This window comes from Chelonia mydas, chromosome 27 (assembly GCF_015237465.2).
Source record: "Chelonia mydas isolate rCheMyd1 chromosome 27, rCheMyd1.pri.v2, whole genome shotgun sequence".
In the NCBI taxonomy this organism is placed as follows: Eukaryota; Metazoa; Chordata; order Testudines; family Cheloniidae; genus Chelonia; species Chelonia mydas.
In genome coordinates, this window is record NC_057860.1 from 15,639,745 (window position 1) to 15,652,510 (window position 12,766).

Consider the following 12,766-nt stretch of genomic DNA (forward strand, 5'->3'; position numbering starts at 1 on the left):
AGTTAGTGCAATTAGGTAACGAAGGATGGAGACCCCACAGTCACTCTATTAGCAGCTGTTGGAAGGATGAATGTGCCAGGGTAGGAAAGGAGCAGATTTCCTGCTCTGCCAGAGTAAAGGGCAGCACCCCTGGATCATTCTGTCAAAAAGACTGTTCCCTTCGCAGATCGGGAACAAATTTGTCACTGCTATACACTTTCTTCCTCACCCTCACGGTCCCAGTGAAACCCTCGCAGGATTTCATCCAGCGTGTAAAAAATCCAGAGCTGTGCCGATGCTGGCACTGGTGAAATGTTTCTTTCCAATAATAACAACTTCCAAGAAATGCCAGGCTTCCTTGCAAAAAAAAGAAAGAAAAAAAAAAAAGGCGGGGGGAAGGATTGAACAAAACCAACTCGGACTGGGAAGGATAATCTGATTCCTGATCATAAGCAGTGGAGTAAAATGGGCTAAAATTGTCACTGTATTTATTGTCTCTTCCCTCAGAATTTTGTCTATCAAATCGATTTTCAGTGTGTGGACAGGTGACACTAATTTAAAAGTTCTACGTCAATTCTTAAGGATGCTGCTTTCTTGGTCTGAACTTAGCTTAGTTTTAATGTAAGGTACCTGGCCTTGGTTGGGTGTAACTGTCTTAGCAGGGAGGTTGCTGCAAAGTGAATGGATGATGTGCAAATGCAAGGTGCACTTGGTTGCTTAAGAGAGACCATACCCTCATAACGTTCTGTGGGTTGGGAGAATTTATTACACATTAAGGGTTACAGCCCCTATTGGGAAGTGGCCGGCAGGTCCTATGTGTTCTTCATGCTGATGGCTTCTTTATGGTGTTGGATTTAGCTGCACTCGTCTGGAGCTCCTTGGTGCTTAAAGGCATGTTACTAGGTGAGGAGTCATTCCAATGCTGCTGGTTACTCGGTCCTTACCATTGTTGTGTGTATTGTACAGCCTGGAAGGGTAAAGAAAGATCATTTGTCTCCATGTTTCTTGTGTCTGACGGAAGCATGCATGGTGGCTGTTTTAGGCCACATCATTTTATAATTTGGGGGGGCGGGATTTGTAAAAGATTTTAAAAACAAAAGGAACCATGTTCTTAACATTCACAACTGAATTTCAAACAGAGGTGAGGAGTGGACAGCAGTGGGGTTTAAATAATGATCCAGTATTGGCAAGAAAACAGTTTTATGCAGAAATGAGAGGAATTTACCTCCAGCAACAGTTCAGGTGACTCTCTGGCTGATAACTCCTCATTATACTCAGTATAAAGGTGCTGAACTGGAATAAGTTAGGCTGCTGTACAGTCTTTTATGCCAGTGTAACTGCATTCATGCCAGGAACATTTTGCTGCTTTAGCTATACCGGTATAGTTAAAGTGGCAAAACACCTAAGATGAGAGAAACCCTAATTCTTGATGTGGATGAGATTCATTAAGATGGCTGTGATGGCAACAAAAGATGAAAGCTCTGAAATCTCTTAGGGAATTTCCTTGCAGAGAAACCCAGGATGCTCGTGCACAGGGATCACACCCTTACATCAAGGAAGCAAACAGCTAATTCTTGCTCCCAGCTCTTTTCTCACCTCTTCCCCATCAACTTACTGAGAATCTACGTGGCAGTTTTGCGCTGCTTGTTGTCACGTAATGACACTTGCATGGGCAGCACTGGCAGGAGCAGGTGACTTCTGAAACAAATCACAAGTTACTAACCAAATGCAGTTGCCTTTGCAGAAACTCTCTCTCCAAATGTGAATTTATTTTACTAAATGCCTTTGCCCTGAATAACTGCAAAGCCATGAAGAGCTGTAGAACCACCCACACTGCACCTCTGGGACAAAGGCAGATTCACAAGAATTACTTGACATGCCTTTGTGTTGCTATCATACTGCCATAAAACTGCAACAAGTGGTAAGAAGATAAAATGAAAAACTGGCCTAGTGAAAGGGATTTGCAGTGGTGTATTCGAGTTTAGGATTGGCCTCGGATGTATAGCATCATTGGTTTATGAAGCTAAAATTTAAGGATTGACTTTATTTTTAGAACACCTGATACAATGCTGCATGAGAAAGAACTTCCACCCTGCTTTTCACTCCCATCTTAATAGGGCTGAGGAAACCTAGACTATTGCAATTTCCCTGGTAGTCTGATAGGGTCAGATCTATTAAGGGCTTGTCTAGACACAAACTGGAACTGCGCTAACTCTGTTTCAATCCACACTTTTAATTATTTTGGTGCATCTCTGTGTGTGGACACGTTTCTATCTATCTTAGGGTCTTATTCTACTGTCCATCGCTGAAGTATCTGAGAGCCTTCAACATAAAACTGATAGCAATGGTGACTACCTAGTGGAGTGTTGAACACTAAAACTGTGTGGAAGCAGAGTTCTAGTTTTTTTTAAACTTAATTAATTGTATTGGTGTTTTTAGGTTGATTTGTTTCAGAGTTGTAGTTGTTGTTTTTGGGGGGGAGGTTGGGTGGAGAGGGTGTCAATGTTGTCAGGCCAAAGGTGGAAAGGCCTTTCTGAGGAGGACGGTTTGCCTGCGTTCCCTAATGGATTAACTCCTTTTGGACGAAGTGTGTCCTGTTCTGATTATGTGAAATCAAACAGGGGACACGTGATCTGAAATAAGTCTTACCCCAAAATAACTAAAACTGAACTAAACTGCTGTTACTTTGATTCCCTTTTTTTGTCTACACAAACTTTGTTTACAGCTAGGGCCCGATTTTCAGCTGGGCCTCTCTTTTTGCACGTGAAGTTTTTCTCTCTCGGTAGTTGTGGCTGTGTTGTTTCAGTGCAGTTATTTGGGGGGCACTAAAGCAAGGGCCGCTTCTGGAATTCTAGGCCATGGTTTGAATTTCAAGGTGCTTTACAAACACTAATGAATTAAACTTCATAACTCCTTCAGACTTACTGGCAAACAGAATCCAGGAGCCCTGACCTACAGTCCCCTGTACTAGCCCCTGGAAACACTGCGTTAGTCCTAGCAGTCTCCTTCTACACTTCAGTCATTGATTCAATTCTCCTGTAAATCCTGCACTCTGCTTCAGTTACTAGTTCACTCATCTGTTAATGTATTATTCACCAGCCGCCTAAGTTAAAAGCTGCAGGTGTGGAATGATGTGTGAGTGGACCAATTCATTTCCCTACAGGAATTTTCCCCAGTGCTGTGAAGGGGAGGATGGGATCCTTAGCGCCTTCTTCTCAAGTTCTGGTTCCATTCAGTTATTCATGCAGCGAAGGCTTTGCCTCCAGAAGTCGGTGGGAGAAAAAGGCCTGATTTTTTCAGAGGTGCTGAGCATCCTCAGTTGGAGCTGAAGCACAGAGCGCGTCAGCACCCCGACGGCTAAGATATGACTGTCGGGGGCAGGCGCCGGGGCGGACCTTCGGGTCGATTCAGGTTCTGCCTCTATGCCCATCACTGCAGCCTAGGAAACGATTCTGATATCTTCCAGTGTTACAACTCCCCCCAAAAAGGGGGTTGCACAAATGTCTATTGCCCTGCCCCCGTGCAGGCCAAGCTGCCACCAAGGACAGTGCCCCCTTGCCACAGCCTAGACCCTTATTCTCCTGAGCCCTGGCAAGAGCCCGCCCAGCTCCCCCTCACCTGGCGCGGGGGGCCTCTGGGGCTGCAGCTGGGGGGTGTTGATTTCAGGCCTCTGCTCGGGCACCTTCTTGGAGGCTTCTTGCGCCTTCTGCACAGGAATGAACGTCCCTTCAGTGAGCAGCCGCCTGGCAGGGTCCTCGCCCCCCTCCCCGCCCCCTTCCCCAGCCCCCCCCGGCCCTTGGACGCCCCCCCCCCTCTCCCGCGCACACCTGCTGGAGGAGCTGGTTCCGCCTCCTGCGCTCCAGCATCAGCTGCCTGCGCCGGGCCTCCCAGTGGTAGGCGGACATGGGGCGGGACGGGGGGGCCGGGGCAGGGGCTGGCTCTGCCCAGGGGAGCCCCAGCTGCCGCCGCGGGGAGCCGGCCTCACAATGCGGCGGCGGCTGCCCGGCAACCGGGTCCGGGGAGCCGCTGGGCCTGCCGGGGGCCCCTCCCTCGGGACCCACCCCCGGCTGGGGCCCCTCCCTCGGGACCCACCCCGGCTGGGGCCCCTCCTGCGGCCCGGCCCCTGCAGCCCCGGCTCCCCGCCAGGGGGCGCTGCCCGCCCGGCGTTCAGCGGGTGCCGCGGAAGCCCCCGGGATCCCCGCCCGCGAGCGCGGCGCTGCCTGCGGGCGCCGGGACCAGCCGGGGGCCGCGCGCAGCCCCGGGAGCCAGGCGCGCCTCTGGGGGCGCCGGGGGTCCGGCAGGTGCGGGGCCACCCCCGGTCCCGCCCGCTCCCTAGCGCCGCTGGGCTGCGCGGCCTTCAAGCCCCGATCTGCGCTCGGGCCCCCCACAGCGGGTGCTGCGCCCTCGGCAATAGCGCCCGTGGGCGCTCGGCCCCGCTGAACATCTGCGCAGGGCTGGTGGGGGCAGCTGGCGCCCATCTCCCACCCCCTGCTCGGGAACTCGGACCTGGCTGTTCAGGTTCCAAACCGCCGGGGCTTGGGGTGTCTCCTGCCAGCACAGCCCCCTGCCCATCGCAGGCTGCGGACAGTTATTCAGCCTGGTGGAATCCAGCTCTCTGGCTTCGCTTGGCAGCTTCATTAGGCCCTGTAAGCACTGAACTCTGCCTCCCTCTCTCCAGGAGTGGCTTACACTTCACAAGGGTGCTGCAAATTCTGCCTTCCTTTCCGTGTCTAGCTTCCTTCAGAGCCAAGGGTGGGTGTTACAAACACCTACTGTATTCCTAGGTGCCCCAGAGCTATCAGATGCCAGCAATAAACATCCCATTGAAAACTGAGGGGGGTGGTTATTGAACATTTCTGTTGGGGTAGTGCCCAGTTCCCTCGTGCAGGGTGGGACCCACTGGGCCAGGCACCATACAGACATAAGAAATGACTCCCTGCCCCAAAGAGTTGACAAGCAAGAAGTGAGACAAACAAGTGGGCAGGGGAACAGAGAATAGGGGTAACAAATATAATAGGGTGTTTAGGACTGATGCTCTCTCTTTCTGGGTGTATGCACCAGGGAAGTGGGCCTGCCACAGCGGGAGCTGACCTTTGTTTCCTCACTGCTACTTTTAGCCTTGAAGGCTCATTGCTGCCAGCTATTGAGTCCCTGCTTACCGACTGTCTCAGGTATTATCCCTAAATAGAGGCTTCCAGCTTTGTCTACATTAACAAGTTAAGTGTAGTGGATTACTGGGTTTACCAAAACTCATTTCACTTGAGGTAGCAGGTAGGACTCACAGCAGGGGCATGGAGGTGAAAGGTCCACTTCTTTGTTCCCTGACCATCCACCACTGGCTTCCAACAGGATTAGATGCTACCCATTAAATTACTCCTGTCAATGACAATCTCTTTGGCTTGGCTTGAGAAGTATAGCAGTGCAGTGTATTGACAGCCTTTAAATTAGGTCATCACCCACTTGTGCGGTGGACTGGCAGATTCATAGGCCTGAACAGTGGGATTGTATTAGTGCTAAATCTAGAGTGACTCCTATAAGTAGTAGGTTTCAGAGTAGCAGCCCTGTTAGTCTGTATCCGCAAAAAGAAAAAGAGGACTTGTGGCACCTTAGAGACTAACCAATTTATTTGAGCATAAGCTTTCCTGAGCTACAGCTCACTTCATCGGATGCGTAAGTAGTAGTAACCGTTTTAAGAAGGGGCTGTATTATACATGGGGAGGGAATTGTGCCCAGTGGTGAGAGCAGAAGGGATTGGGAGTCAGGACTCCTGAGTTCTGTTCCTGGCTCTGTTATTGCTGTGTTGTGTAGACTTTGGGCAAGTCACTTCACCTCTCTGTGCCTCTCAAACATGGGGCTATTTAATCAAAACTGGGTTATTTGGAAACCCTGTAGACTATGCAAGTGCTTCATTCAGAATGAAGCAGCATCTTAATCTGCTGGGTGGGAACTCCACATAGCCCTGCCAAAACCATCTAGGTGGCATCCAAACACCCCACACCCATTAATGCATTTACCCTTACAGTGCAGTAGGGAAATAGGGCCATCCCCGTTTCAGAGATAGGGAGATGAGGTGCAGAGAGATTCAGTGACTTGCCTGACATCTCACAGGGACCCTGTGGCAGAACCAGGACCTGAATCCAGATCTCCTGAGTCCCAGGTCGCTGCCTTAGTGTCAAGACCATCCTTCTGCTTTAGATCCTCCCTAATTGTTTACACAGCCGAGGGGTGAGCAGGCGTCTGCCTGCAAGGTACTTTGCTTATGCTCCCGGTCACCTATTTATTGGATTCCACTATCTCCCAAAGATAGCAGGAGTTTAGTCCCTTAACCCTTTTAAGTTTGTGTAATTGGCTTCTCTGTCAGCAAATGAGCTCTCACTGCCTGGTGAGTATCACTACCTTGAAGGCTAGCAGGAGCTGAAGCATGGAAAAAAGACTACCGAATAACACCAGCTATGATTGACAGCTGTCATGCAGAGCATACATCCTCCTAGAACAGGAGCCGCCTTCCTAGGAAGCATATTTAATTTCATGATTGACTGTTAACGGTCACCATCTTCATTTGGGGAGCAGCATCTCCCAGTGACAAAGGGACCTTTCATTCTCCGCTTGCAGGCACACCCGCACCTCAGCCAGTCCTTCTAGACAGCCCCCAACATAAGGAAACAAGCGGGGTGCTACTAACACTGTCTATGAGCTTTCTTTGTGAAAACAAGGCTTTGCCCTGGGGCCTGTGCGCCTTGAGGATCCCATTGGATTTTCCCTCCAGTCTTAGATGATGGATATTTTAGGGTTTTCTGTAATGTCCAGTACCCCAGTATCTCAGCTAAATTAGATTTGCAGGTGAAGGCCCGTGTCTCATTCCCCTGGGGGAGAAGGCTCTGCCTGGGATAATGGGAGACTTATTTTTTATTTGTTTTGTCAGGTCGCTTTCCTTTCTCCCCACGCCTTCCCATACACATTGGCTGTCCTGGGAAAGCAGTGTCACCCCCCCAGCATGACGGGGCTAGGGGAACTGCGGGCGGGGGGGGAAACTGTGGACGAATGTAAAGACGAGCTCTCCCCCGCCCCGGTCACGCAGTGACTTGGGGGCTGCGCCTCCTTCCCCGGGCGGGCTGTACGCTCCGGGCTCCTGTCCAGGGGCAAACAGCTGGAGCCAGCTGTGCGCAGCGGCTGGCGTTGATTGGCTCAGGCGCTGTGACATCACGGGGCTGGCTCGGAGGCTTTTAGCTCCCTCGCCGCCGCCCCTGCAGGAGTTTCCAGCCGCTGCTCCGGTCGCCGCAGCGAGGCGGTCTCGGTGGCGGGTCCCTGCCGGACGAGTAGGCTCCGATCCCGGGCTGCCCCGGCCCCTATGGCAGGTAAACGGGCTGGGGGCTGCAGGGGGAAGGCGCGGCCGGAGAGCGAGCCGGGAAGGGCTGGGGACGTGCCGGGAAGGGGCGTCTCCCCGGGGATCCCCACGAACCTGGCTGCGGGGGCGCTGGGACCCCGCCGGCGAACTGGCCCGTGGGGATGGGAGAGACCCGGGGGACGGGGCGCGGCGGGTGCCCGGCCCGGCCCGCTCCCTTCCCCGTGGGAAGGACCCTGGTCCCTCGCCGGCCCCTGGAGCGTCTGCAGCGGGGCGAGCTCCCGGCGAGTAGCGCTGGCTGGCCCGGGGGTCCCCCGCCTCGCCTCGCCTCTCCCGGCGCTGGGGGCGGTCTCGGGCTGGGGCCGGCCCTCCCGCAGCGCCCGGCTCACCCTGTCCTTCTGCCCCGCCGCAGCCCGGAGCGCCCTGTAGCGCCATGGGGAACCAGCTGGCGGAGATCGCGCCCGCGCCGGCCTTCCTGCCGCACTTCCAGGCGCTGCACGTGGTGGTGATCGGGCTGGACGCGGCCGGCAAGACCTCGCTGCTCTACCGGCTGAAGTTCAAGGAGTTCGTCAAGAGCGCGCCCACCAAGGGCTTCAACATGGAGAAGATCCGGGTGCCGCTGGGGGGCTCCCGCGCCATCGCCTTCCAGGTGTGGGACGTGGGCGGCCAGGAGAAGCTGCGGCCCCTCTGGAAGTCCTACACCCGCCGCACGGACGGGCTGGTCTTCGTGGTGGACTCGGCGGAGGGGGAGCGCATGGAGGAGGCCCGGGTGGAGCTCCACAGGATCACCCGGACGTCGGAGAACCAGGGCGTCCCCGTGCTGCTCCTGGCCAACAAGCAGGACCTGCCGGGCGCGCTGTCGGCCTCCGAGGTGGAGAAGCTGCTGGCCCTGCACGAACTGAGCGCCTCCACCCTCAGCTACGCCCAGGGCTGCAGCGCGGTGGACGGGCTGGGCCTGCAGCAGGGGCTGGAGAAGCTCTACGAAATGATCCTCAAGAGGAAGAAAATGCTGCGACACAGCAAGAAGAAGCGATGAGCAGCCCCCCGGGCCTGCCCCGGCCCCACCCAGCTGCCAGGGCATTGCTGGTTGGGTGCGGGGTGAGCGGCTCCAGTGCCAGGCCTGGCTCACCCCAGCGTGGCTAAATCGCCCATGTAGACGAGGACTTTGTTAAGGGACAGCACCCTCTGGGGGATGTGTGTGCCTGCCCCGTGAATCTGACTCCAGGATTTGGGATGGCTCCAATGGGAGTGTGCTATAGGGACTGGTCTGGACCTGTGCCCGCCGGCCGACAGGACACACGGAGCGCCACAGCCAGACTGAGAGCAATGGCCCCTGATGTGTCCAAATCAAATTTAAAGAAGAGGTAGGGTGGGGTTAGGAGACTGCAACTTGATGGCAACCTGCATTAGGTGAAAACACTGCAAGTGGGTTTTCTAGGCGTGTGGGTGTTCATTTCCATCATTGCTACAGGACAGGTGGGGGAGGGGAATCTTTGTATTACTGGGTTGTTGTTTTTTATAAACCACGTGTGTTTGGTTTTTTTGTAGGAACTAAACATAAGTTATTAAACAGAGAGATTGGATAGCTGGGAGTGGCTTTGACTCTTCACTTTCATGCTGTCCGAGTTCATACTTTGTCAAGATTCCAGCTTTCACTTGGCTGGATCAGGACAAACGGTACATTGGGATCAAAGGCAGGACTGCCTTTTATTGAAACCTATGACCTCCGCTAAACAGTTGGCTGTCTTTAAGGAAAGAAGGCTTTTAAACATAAAGTAACAGAAATCTAATCTATCCTTGTCTCCATGCTAAGGGAGTGAGTTCTTGTGAGGGTCGAAAGAAACCAACCAAATCTCTGCAAAGAAAAGGAGTACTTGTGGCACCTTAGAGACTAACCAACTTATTTGAGCATGAGCTTTCATGAGCTACAGCTCACTTCACTAATGAATAGTAACAAAATCACAATCCAATCGTTTTTTTTCCGGGGTGGTAAGCCCTTGCAGCTCCCATACTGCATAAAACTGCAAATGCCAGCATGTATCTGGAGTTTTATAACTAGTGATGATACAGATTCAGCAAAGGAGGGATATTAAACCTGGCTGTAGGTTTAAACCAGTCTTGAACTACTGGAGACCAGGATGAGCCCTGATGTGGGGGCTGGGAGGAAGCAAATTATTTCACTCTGCTACTGTGGGTGTCCTACCTTCCTCTCCAGCATTTGGTGTTGGTCACTGGACCAGATCGAGTGTGGCAATTCCTACTGCTCTGTCAATGGTAAATCTCAAAAGTTGCTCCCCTGAAACTCTAGACCAAAGTCACCTTTTGAAGTGCCCTGTATGGAGTTGAGTAGGTGTCATGGGTGAAAATGAGCTAGGAGCCTTTAAGTAACTGTGAAAAGCCCAAGTCTTCTTCCTTCCCTCACACCCAACTGGCTGGGATCAGATGTGCTACCCTGGGTCCCTTCCTTGTAGCAGCTGGGCTGTTCACAGGCTATAAACACCACTGGTGCTCCAGAGGGGGGAGATCCTATCTTATTGGACCAACTTCTGTTGGGGAAAGAGAGACACTTTTGAGAGTTCTGTGTAGCTTGTCTCTCACCAACAGAAGTTGGTCCAATAAAATATATTCCCTCCCCCACCTTAACAACACTGCAGCCTAACACCTAGCAATTCTAATTGTACAAAGGTGACAACAAACTTGGTTGCTGTCACAGGAACTGGAGGGCTGGGGGAGGAATACGCAGGACAGCTCCATTCCTGTGAACACAAGATGTTCCTACCCCCACTCCTTTAACAATAGGGTGGTAAATGCAGCCATTGCGGAGGGCGTTAGCCCCAAAGGTGACCCGGAGTAAAAATGTGTCTTGGGTGCCACACGAGTTTGGATAAATATTGACCAGTTTGGATAAATATTGACCACCACAGGGTTTATTCAGCTTAAGCTGGTCGGGTGTGTGTGGCTGGAGCCCGTTTCGCTAAACAAGATTATACCTTTGTATTCACTTCTGCACCCTCGGGTGTGCTGAGCAGTTTGTGGGGCAGCAGTGGGGTCAGAGCCCCCTGACCTGTGGGAGCGGCTGCCGTGTCTCATGTTCCGGGAGCGGAAGCCGTTTCCATCATGAACTGTGTGTGAAGAGCTCTCATTCCCCTTTTCCAGACAAAGAGAAGGCACAGTCTTATGGCAACTGAGGGGCTCCATGGGGAAGAGCAGCAGAGTCTGAGGAGCCAAGAAGTGGTTTTAAGCACAGAGAACTGGGAGCTGGACCATTCACAACTTCTCACACAGCAGGGAAGGGGGGGGGGGAGACTGACTTCCTCCCAGAGAATCCTTTCTCCCTTGGTATTAGCCCGATGTGGGCCCTGGGTTTGGGTTAGTTTCCAGAGATGACAGGGATATGCAGCAAGGGTTTGCACATAATTTGCCTAAAAAGCTGTTTAAATAATTGGACAAGCTTTGTGAGCATGGTCACGCTGGCTGGCCTTGCTCTGCTTCGCCCCCCAGCCCTGACACTGAAGGACCATCACAGCCGCAGTGTGTCAGTCACAAGGACCCAGATCCTTAGAGGTATTTGTGTGCTAGCTCCCATCAGCTCCCCAGGGGAGGCAGGTGCTAAGTACCTTTGAGAACCTGGGCCAAGGTCAGGAGCATAAGGGGAAGTGGGCCTGTGCCTGAGGAGGGATGGGGAGAAGGGGGCCTGAAGGAGGGAAGGGGTTGCAGGTGTCTGAGGAGTGGGTAGGAGAAGGGAGTGTTTCTTTTTGTTCTGCAGGCAGATTAAACATACTAAAGATTCCTGGTGGTGTAGCTGGGTTAGTCCCGGGATATCAGAGCTAAGGTGGGTGAGGTCAGATCTTTCCACCTTGACTCTCTAAGGATTCTTGGTGCCTGTGCCAAGAACCCTCTTGATCTGTGTCCTAGCTGATTTCCCATACCCCTCATCCCACCCTAGGGATCAGCGGCAATGACCAGGGGGAACCCCCCACACACACAAACACACTTCAGAGTTTAATGGTTTTGGAAGGGAGCTATAAATCCTCATGCTTCAGGAGAGCAGGCCCAGATCCACAAAGGAGTGTAGGCACCGGAACCCCTGAGTGCCTCAGGCCAGAGCAAGCATGAGAATGACCCTATAGCCTGGAGGGAAACTCAGGGGCCAGTGCCCCTGCTCTAATGACACTTCAGTTATTTATTCAACGGGGAATAGCTTGAACAGGAGAGATTGAGGTAGCACCATATCAGAGTATCCCACAGCTCTGTGGTTAGAGTGTGTTTGTAAGAAGTGGGAGCCCCCCCAAATCCTTTTTCCTCTCTGTTTGAGGCGGGAATTGAACCTAGATCTCGCCCCTCCTGGATGGGGGCAGGGAGAAATTGAACCACTGCCGCCTGCATTTCTTGCAAGAGCAGTTTAGCTGCCAAAGCCACCAGGCTCTGGGAGAGGGAGTCCTAGCTGGGGATCATTAGCAGAGGTAGGTGCCTCCCTGCAGCCCGGGTCTATGGCGTTTTGCTCTGTGAGAGTGGTGGGATGTAGGACACACCCCTCTCATCGGCATCTCCCATTGGCTAGTTTAGGTGGTTCCCAGGTATCTAGCTGCCCCAGTGCATTGTTCAGGGACTTGCCTAGGTGCCTAACTCAGGTCGAACACCCGGTCGAAAAGGGACCCCACCCTCCCAGTGAAAATGAGCGAGTGAGGGTGGGGGAGAGCGAGTGACGGGGTGGAGTGAGCGGGGGCAGGGCCTCGGAGAAGGGGCAGGGCAGGGGTGTTCAGTTTTGTGCGATTAGAAAGTTGGCAACCCTAGGCTTTGTGGATCCCATTGTTGTGCCAGTGATTTTCTGGGCACCTCAAACTTAGTCCTTCAGTTGATACTGGTAGTTTTCCTTATTAGCGAGACCCTGAATGGCTCCAGCTGAACCTCATGAGAAATGCTCCACTAGGATGCCAATTTACTCTCACAGCCAATCCCGCTCTTCTCTGATGGCAGCTTGGGTCACACCCGTCCTGTATAAGACCTTCCCCAGGTGCACTAGCCCTCTCTGCAGGCAGGCTCCAGCTTGGAGAGTGTCTGCTAGCTTAGCAGCACTGAACTAGGAGGGGCCGGAGGGCAGTGGGGGCTCTTCACATTGTACTAGCATCATCCCAGACTGTCTGGGGCTTAGAGGAGGAGCTGAGCGTTGGGGCTGCTGGAGTTGGGAGTCAGAGCACTAGAGTAACTCCCTGTGTGGATAAGCCCTTAGGTCTCTCTCTCGCCATGTCTAAGCTGTAGCTAAGAGGGAGCCTGGGTAGACAGGCTTGTAGCCGTGGGCCTCGAGTTACTGTGCTAGAATGCAGGGTGGCTATTGTAGCTCAGGCTCTTGAGCCTGGGCTGCCCCAGGACCCGTAGGTGGCTTAATACGAGTGCAATGCTCAGATTCTTGCAGGAACGGGGCTAGCAGTGGGTCCAGGCTATTGC

At 53.2% G+C, this 12,766-nt stretch overlaps 2 protein-coding genes across 6 annotated transcripts; one reads left to right on the plus strand and one right to left on the minus strand.

Annotated features, from left to right (window-relative positions):
• Positions 1-722: 722 nt before the first annotated feature.
• On the minus strand, positions 723-4,632 carry CCDC200 (coiled-coil domain containing 200). 4 transcript variants are annotated; one of them, XM_043536902.1, is made up of 4 exons: positions 4,486-4,632; positions 3,598-3,685; positions 1,595-1,674; positions 723-946 (listed from the first exon to the last, which is right to left on the minus strand). In XM_043536902.1, the coding sequence occupies exons 1-4, from the start codon at positions 4,615-4,617 to the stop codon at positions 920-922; spliced, it is 327 nt and encodes a 108-aa protein (XP_043392837.1). In that variant the 5' UTR covers positions 4,618-4,632; the 3' UTR covers positions 723-919. The 4 variants fall into 4 exon arrangements, with proteins under 4 accessions (XP_043392837.1, XP_037742932.2, XP_037742931.1 ...); XM_037887004.2 differs by having other exon boundaries at positions 1,595-1,677; XM_037887003.2 differs by lacking the exon at positions 4,486-4,632 and adding an exon at positions 3,807-4,047.
• A 2,371-nt stretch (positions 4,633-7,003) lies between these two features.
• On the plus strand, positions 7,004-8,906 carry ARL4D (ADP ribosylation factor like GTPase 4D). Of its 2 annotated transcripts, none has more exons than XM_043536901.1 (2): positions 7,004-7,333; positions 7,742-8,906. In XM_043536901.1, exon 2 carries the CDS (start codon positions 7,755-7,757, stop codon positions 8,355-8,357), a length of 603 nt encoding a protein of 200 aa, XP_043392836.1. In that variant the 5' UTR covers positions 7,004-7,333; positions 7,742-7,754; the 3' UTR covers positions 8,358-8,906. The 2 variants fall into 2 exon arrangements, with proteins under 2 accessions (XP_043392836.1, XP_037742929.1); XM_037887001.2 differs by having other exon boundaries at positions 7,011-7,334; positions 7,734-8,906.
• Positions 8,907-12,766: the final 3,860 nt, after the last annotated feature.

Bases quoted from the DNA above. Each gene is read 5' to 3' on its own strand.
- CCDC200 (XM_037887004.2), bottom strand. From the start codon at position 4,617: ATGAAGCTGCCAAGCGAAGCCAGAGAGCTGGATTCCACCAGGCTGAAT. The intron at 3,686-4,485 runs GTCCGAGTTCCC...ATTCCTGTGCAG, and splicing joins TTTGGAACCTGAACAGCCAG to AAGGCGCAAGAAGCCTCCAA. The intron at 1,678-3,597 runs GTGAGGGGGAGC...GATTTGTTTCAG, and splicing joins CCAGAGGCCCCCCGCGCCAG to AAGTCACCTGCTCCTGCCAG.
- ARL4D (XM_043536901.1), top strand. From the start codon at position 7,755: ATGGGGAACCAGCTGGCGGAGATCGCGCCCGCGCCGGCCTTCCTGCCG.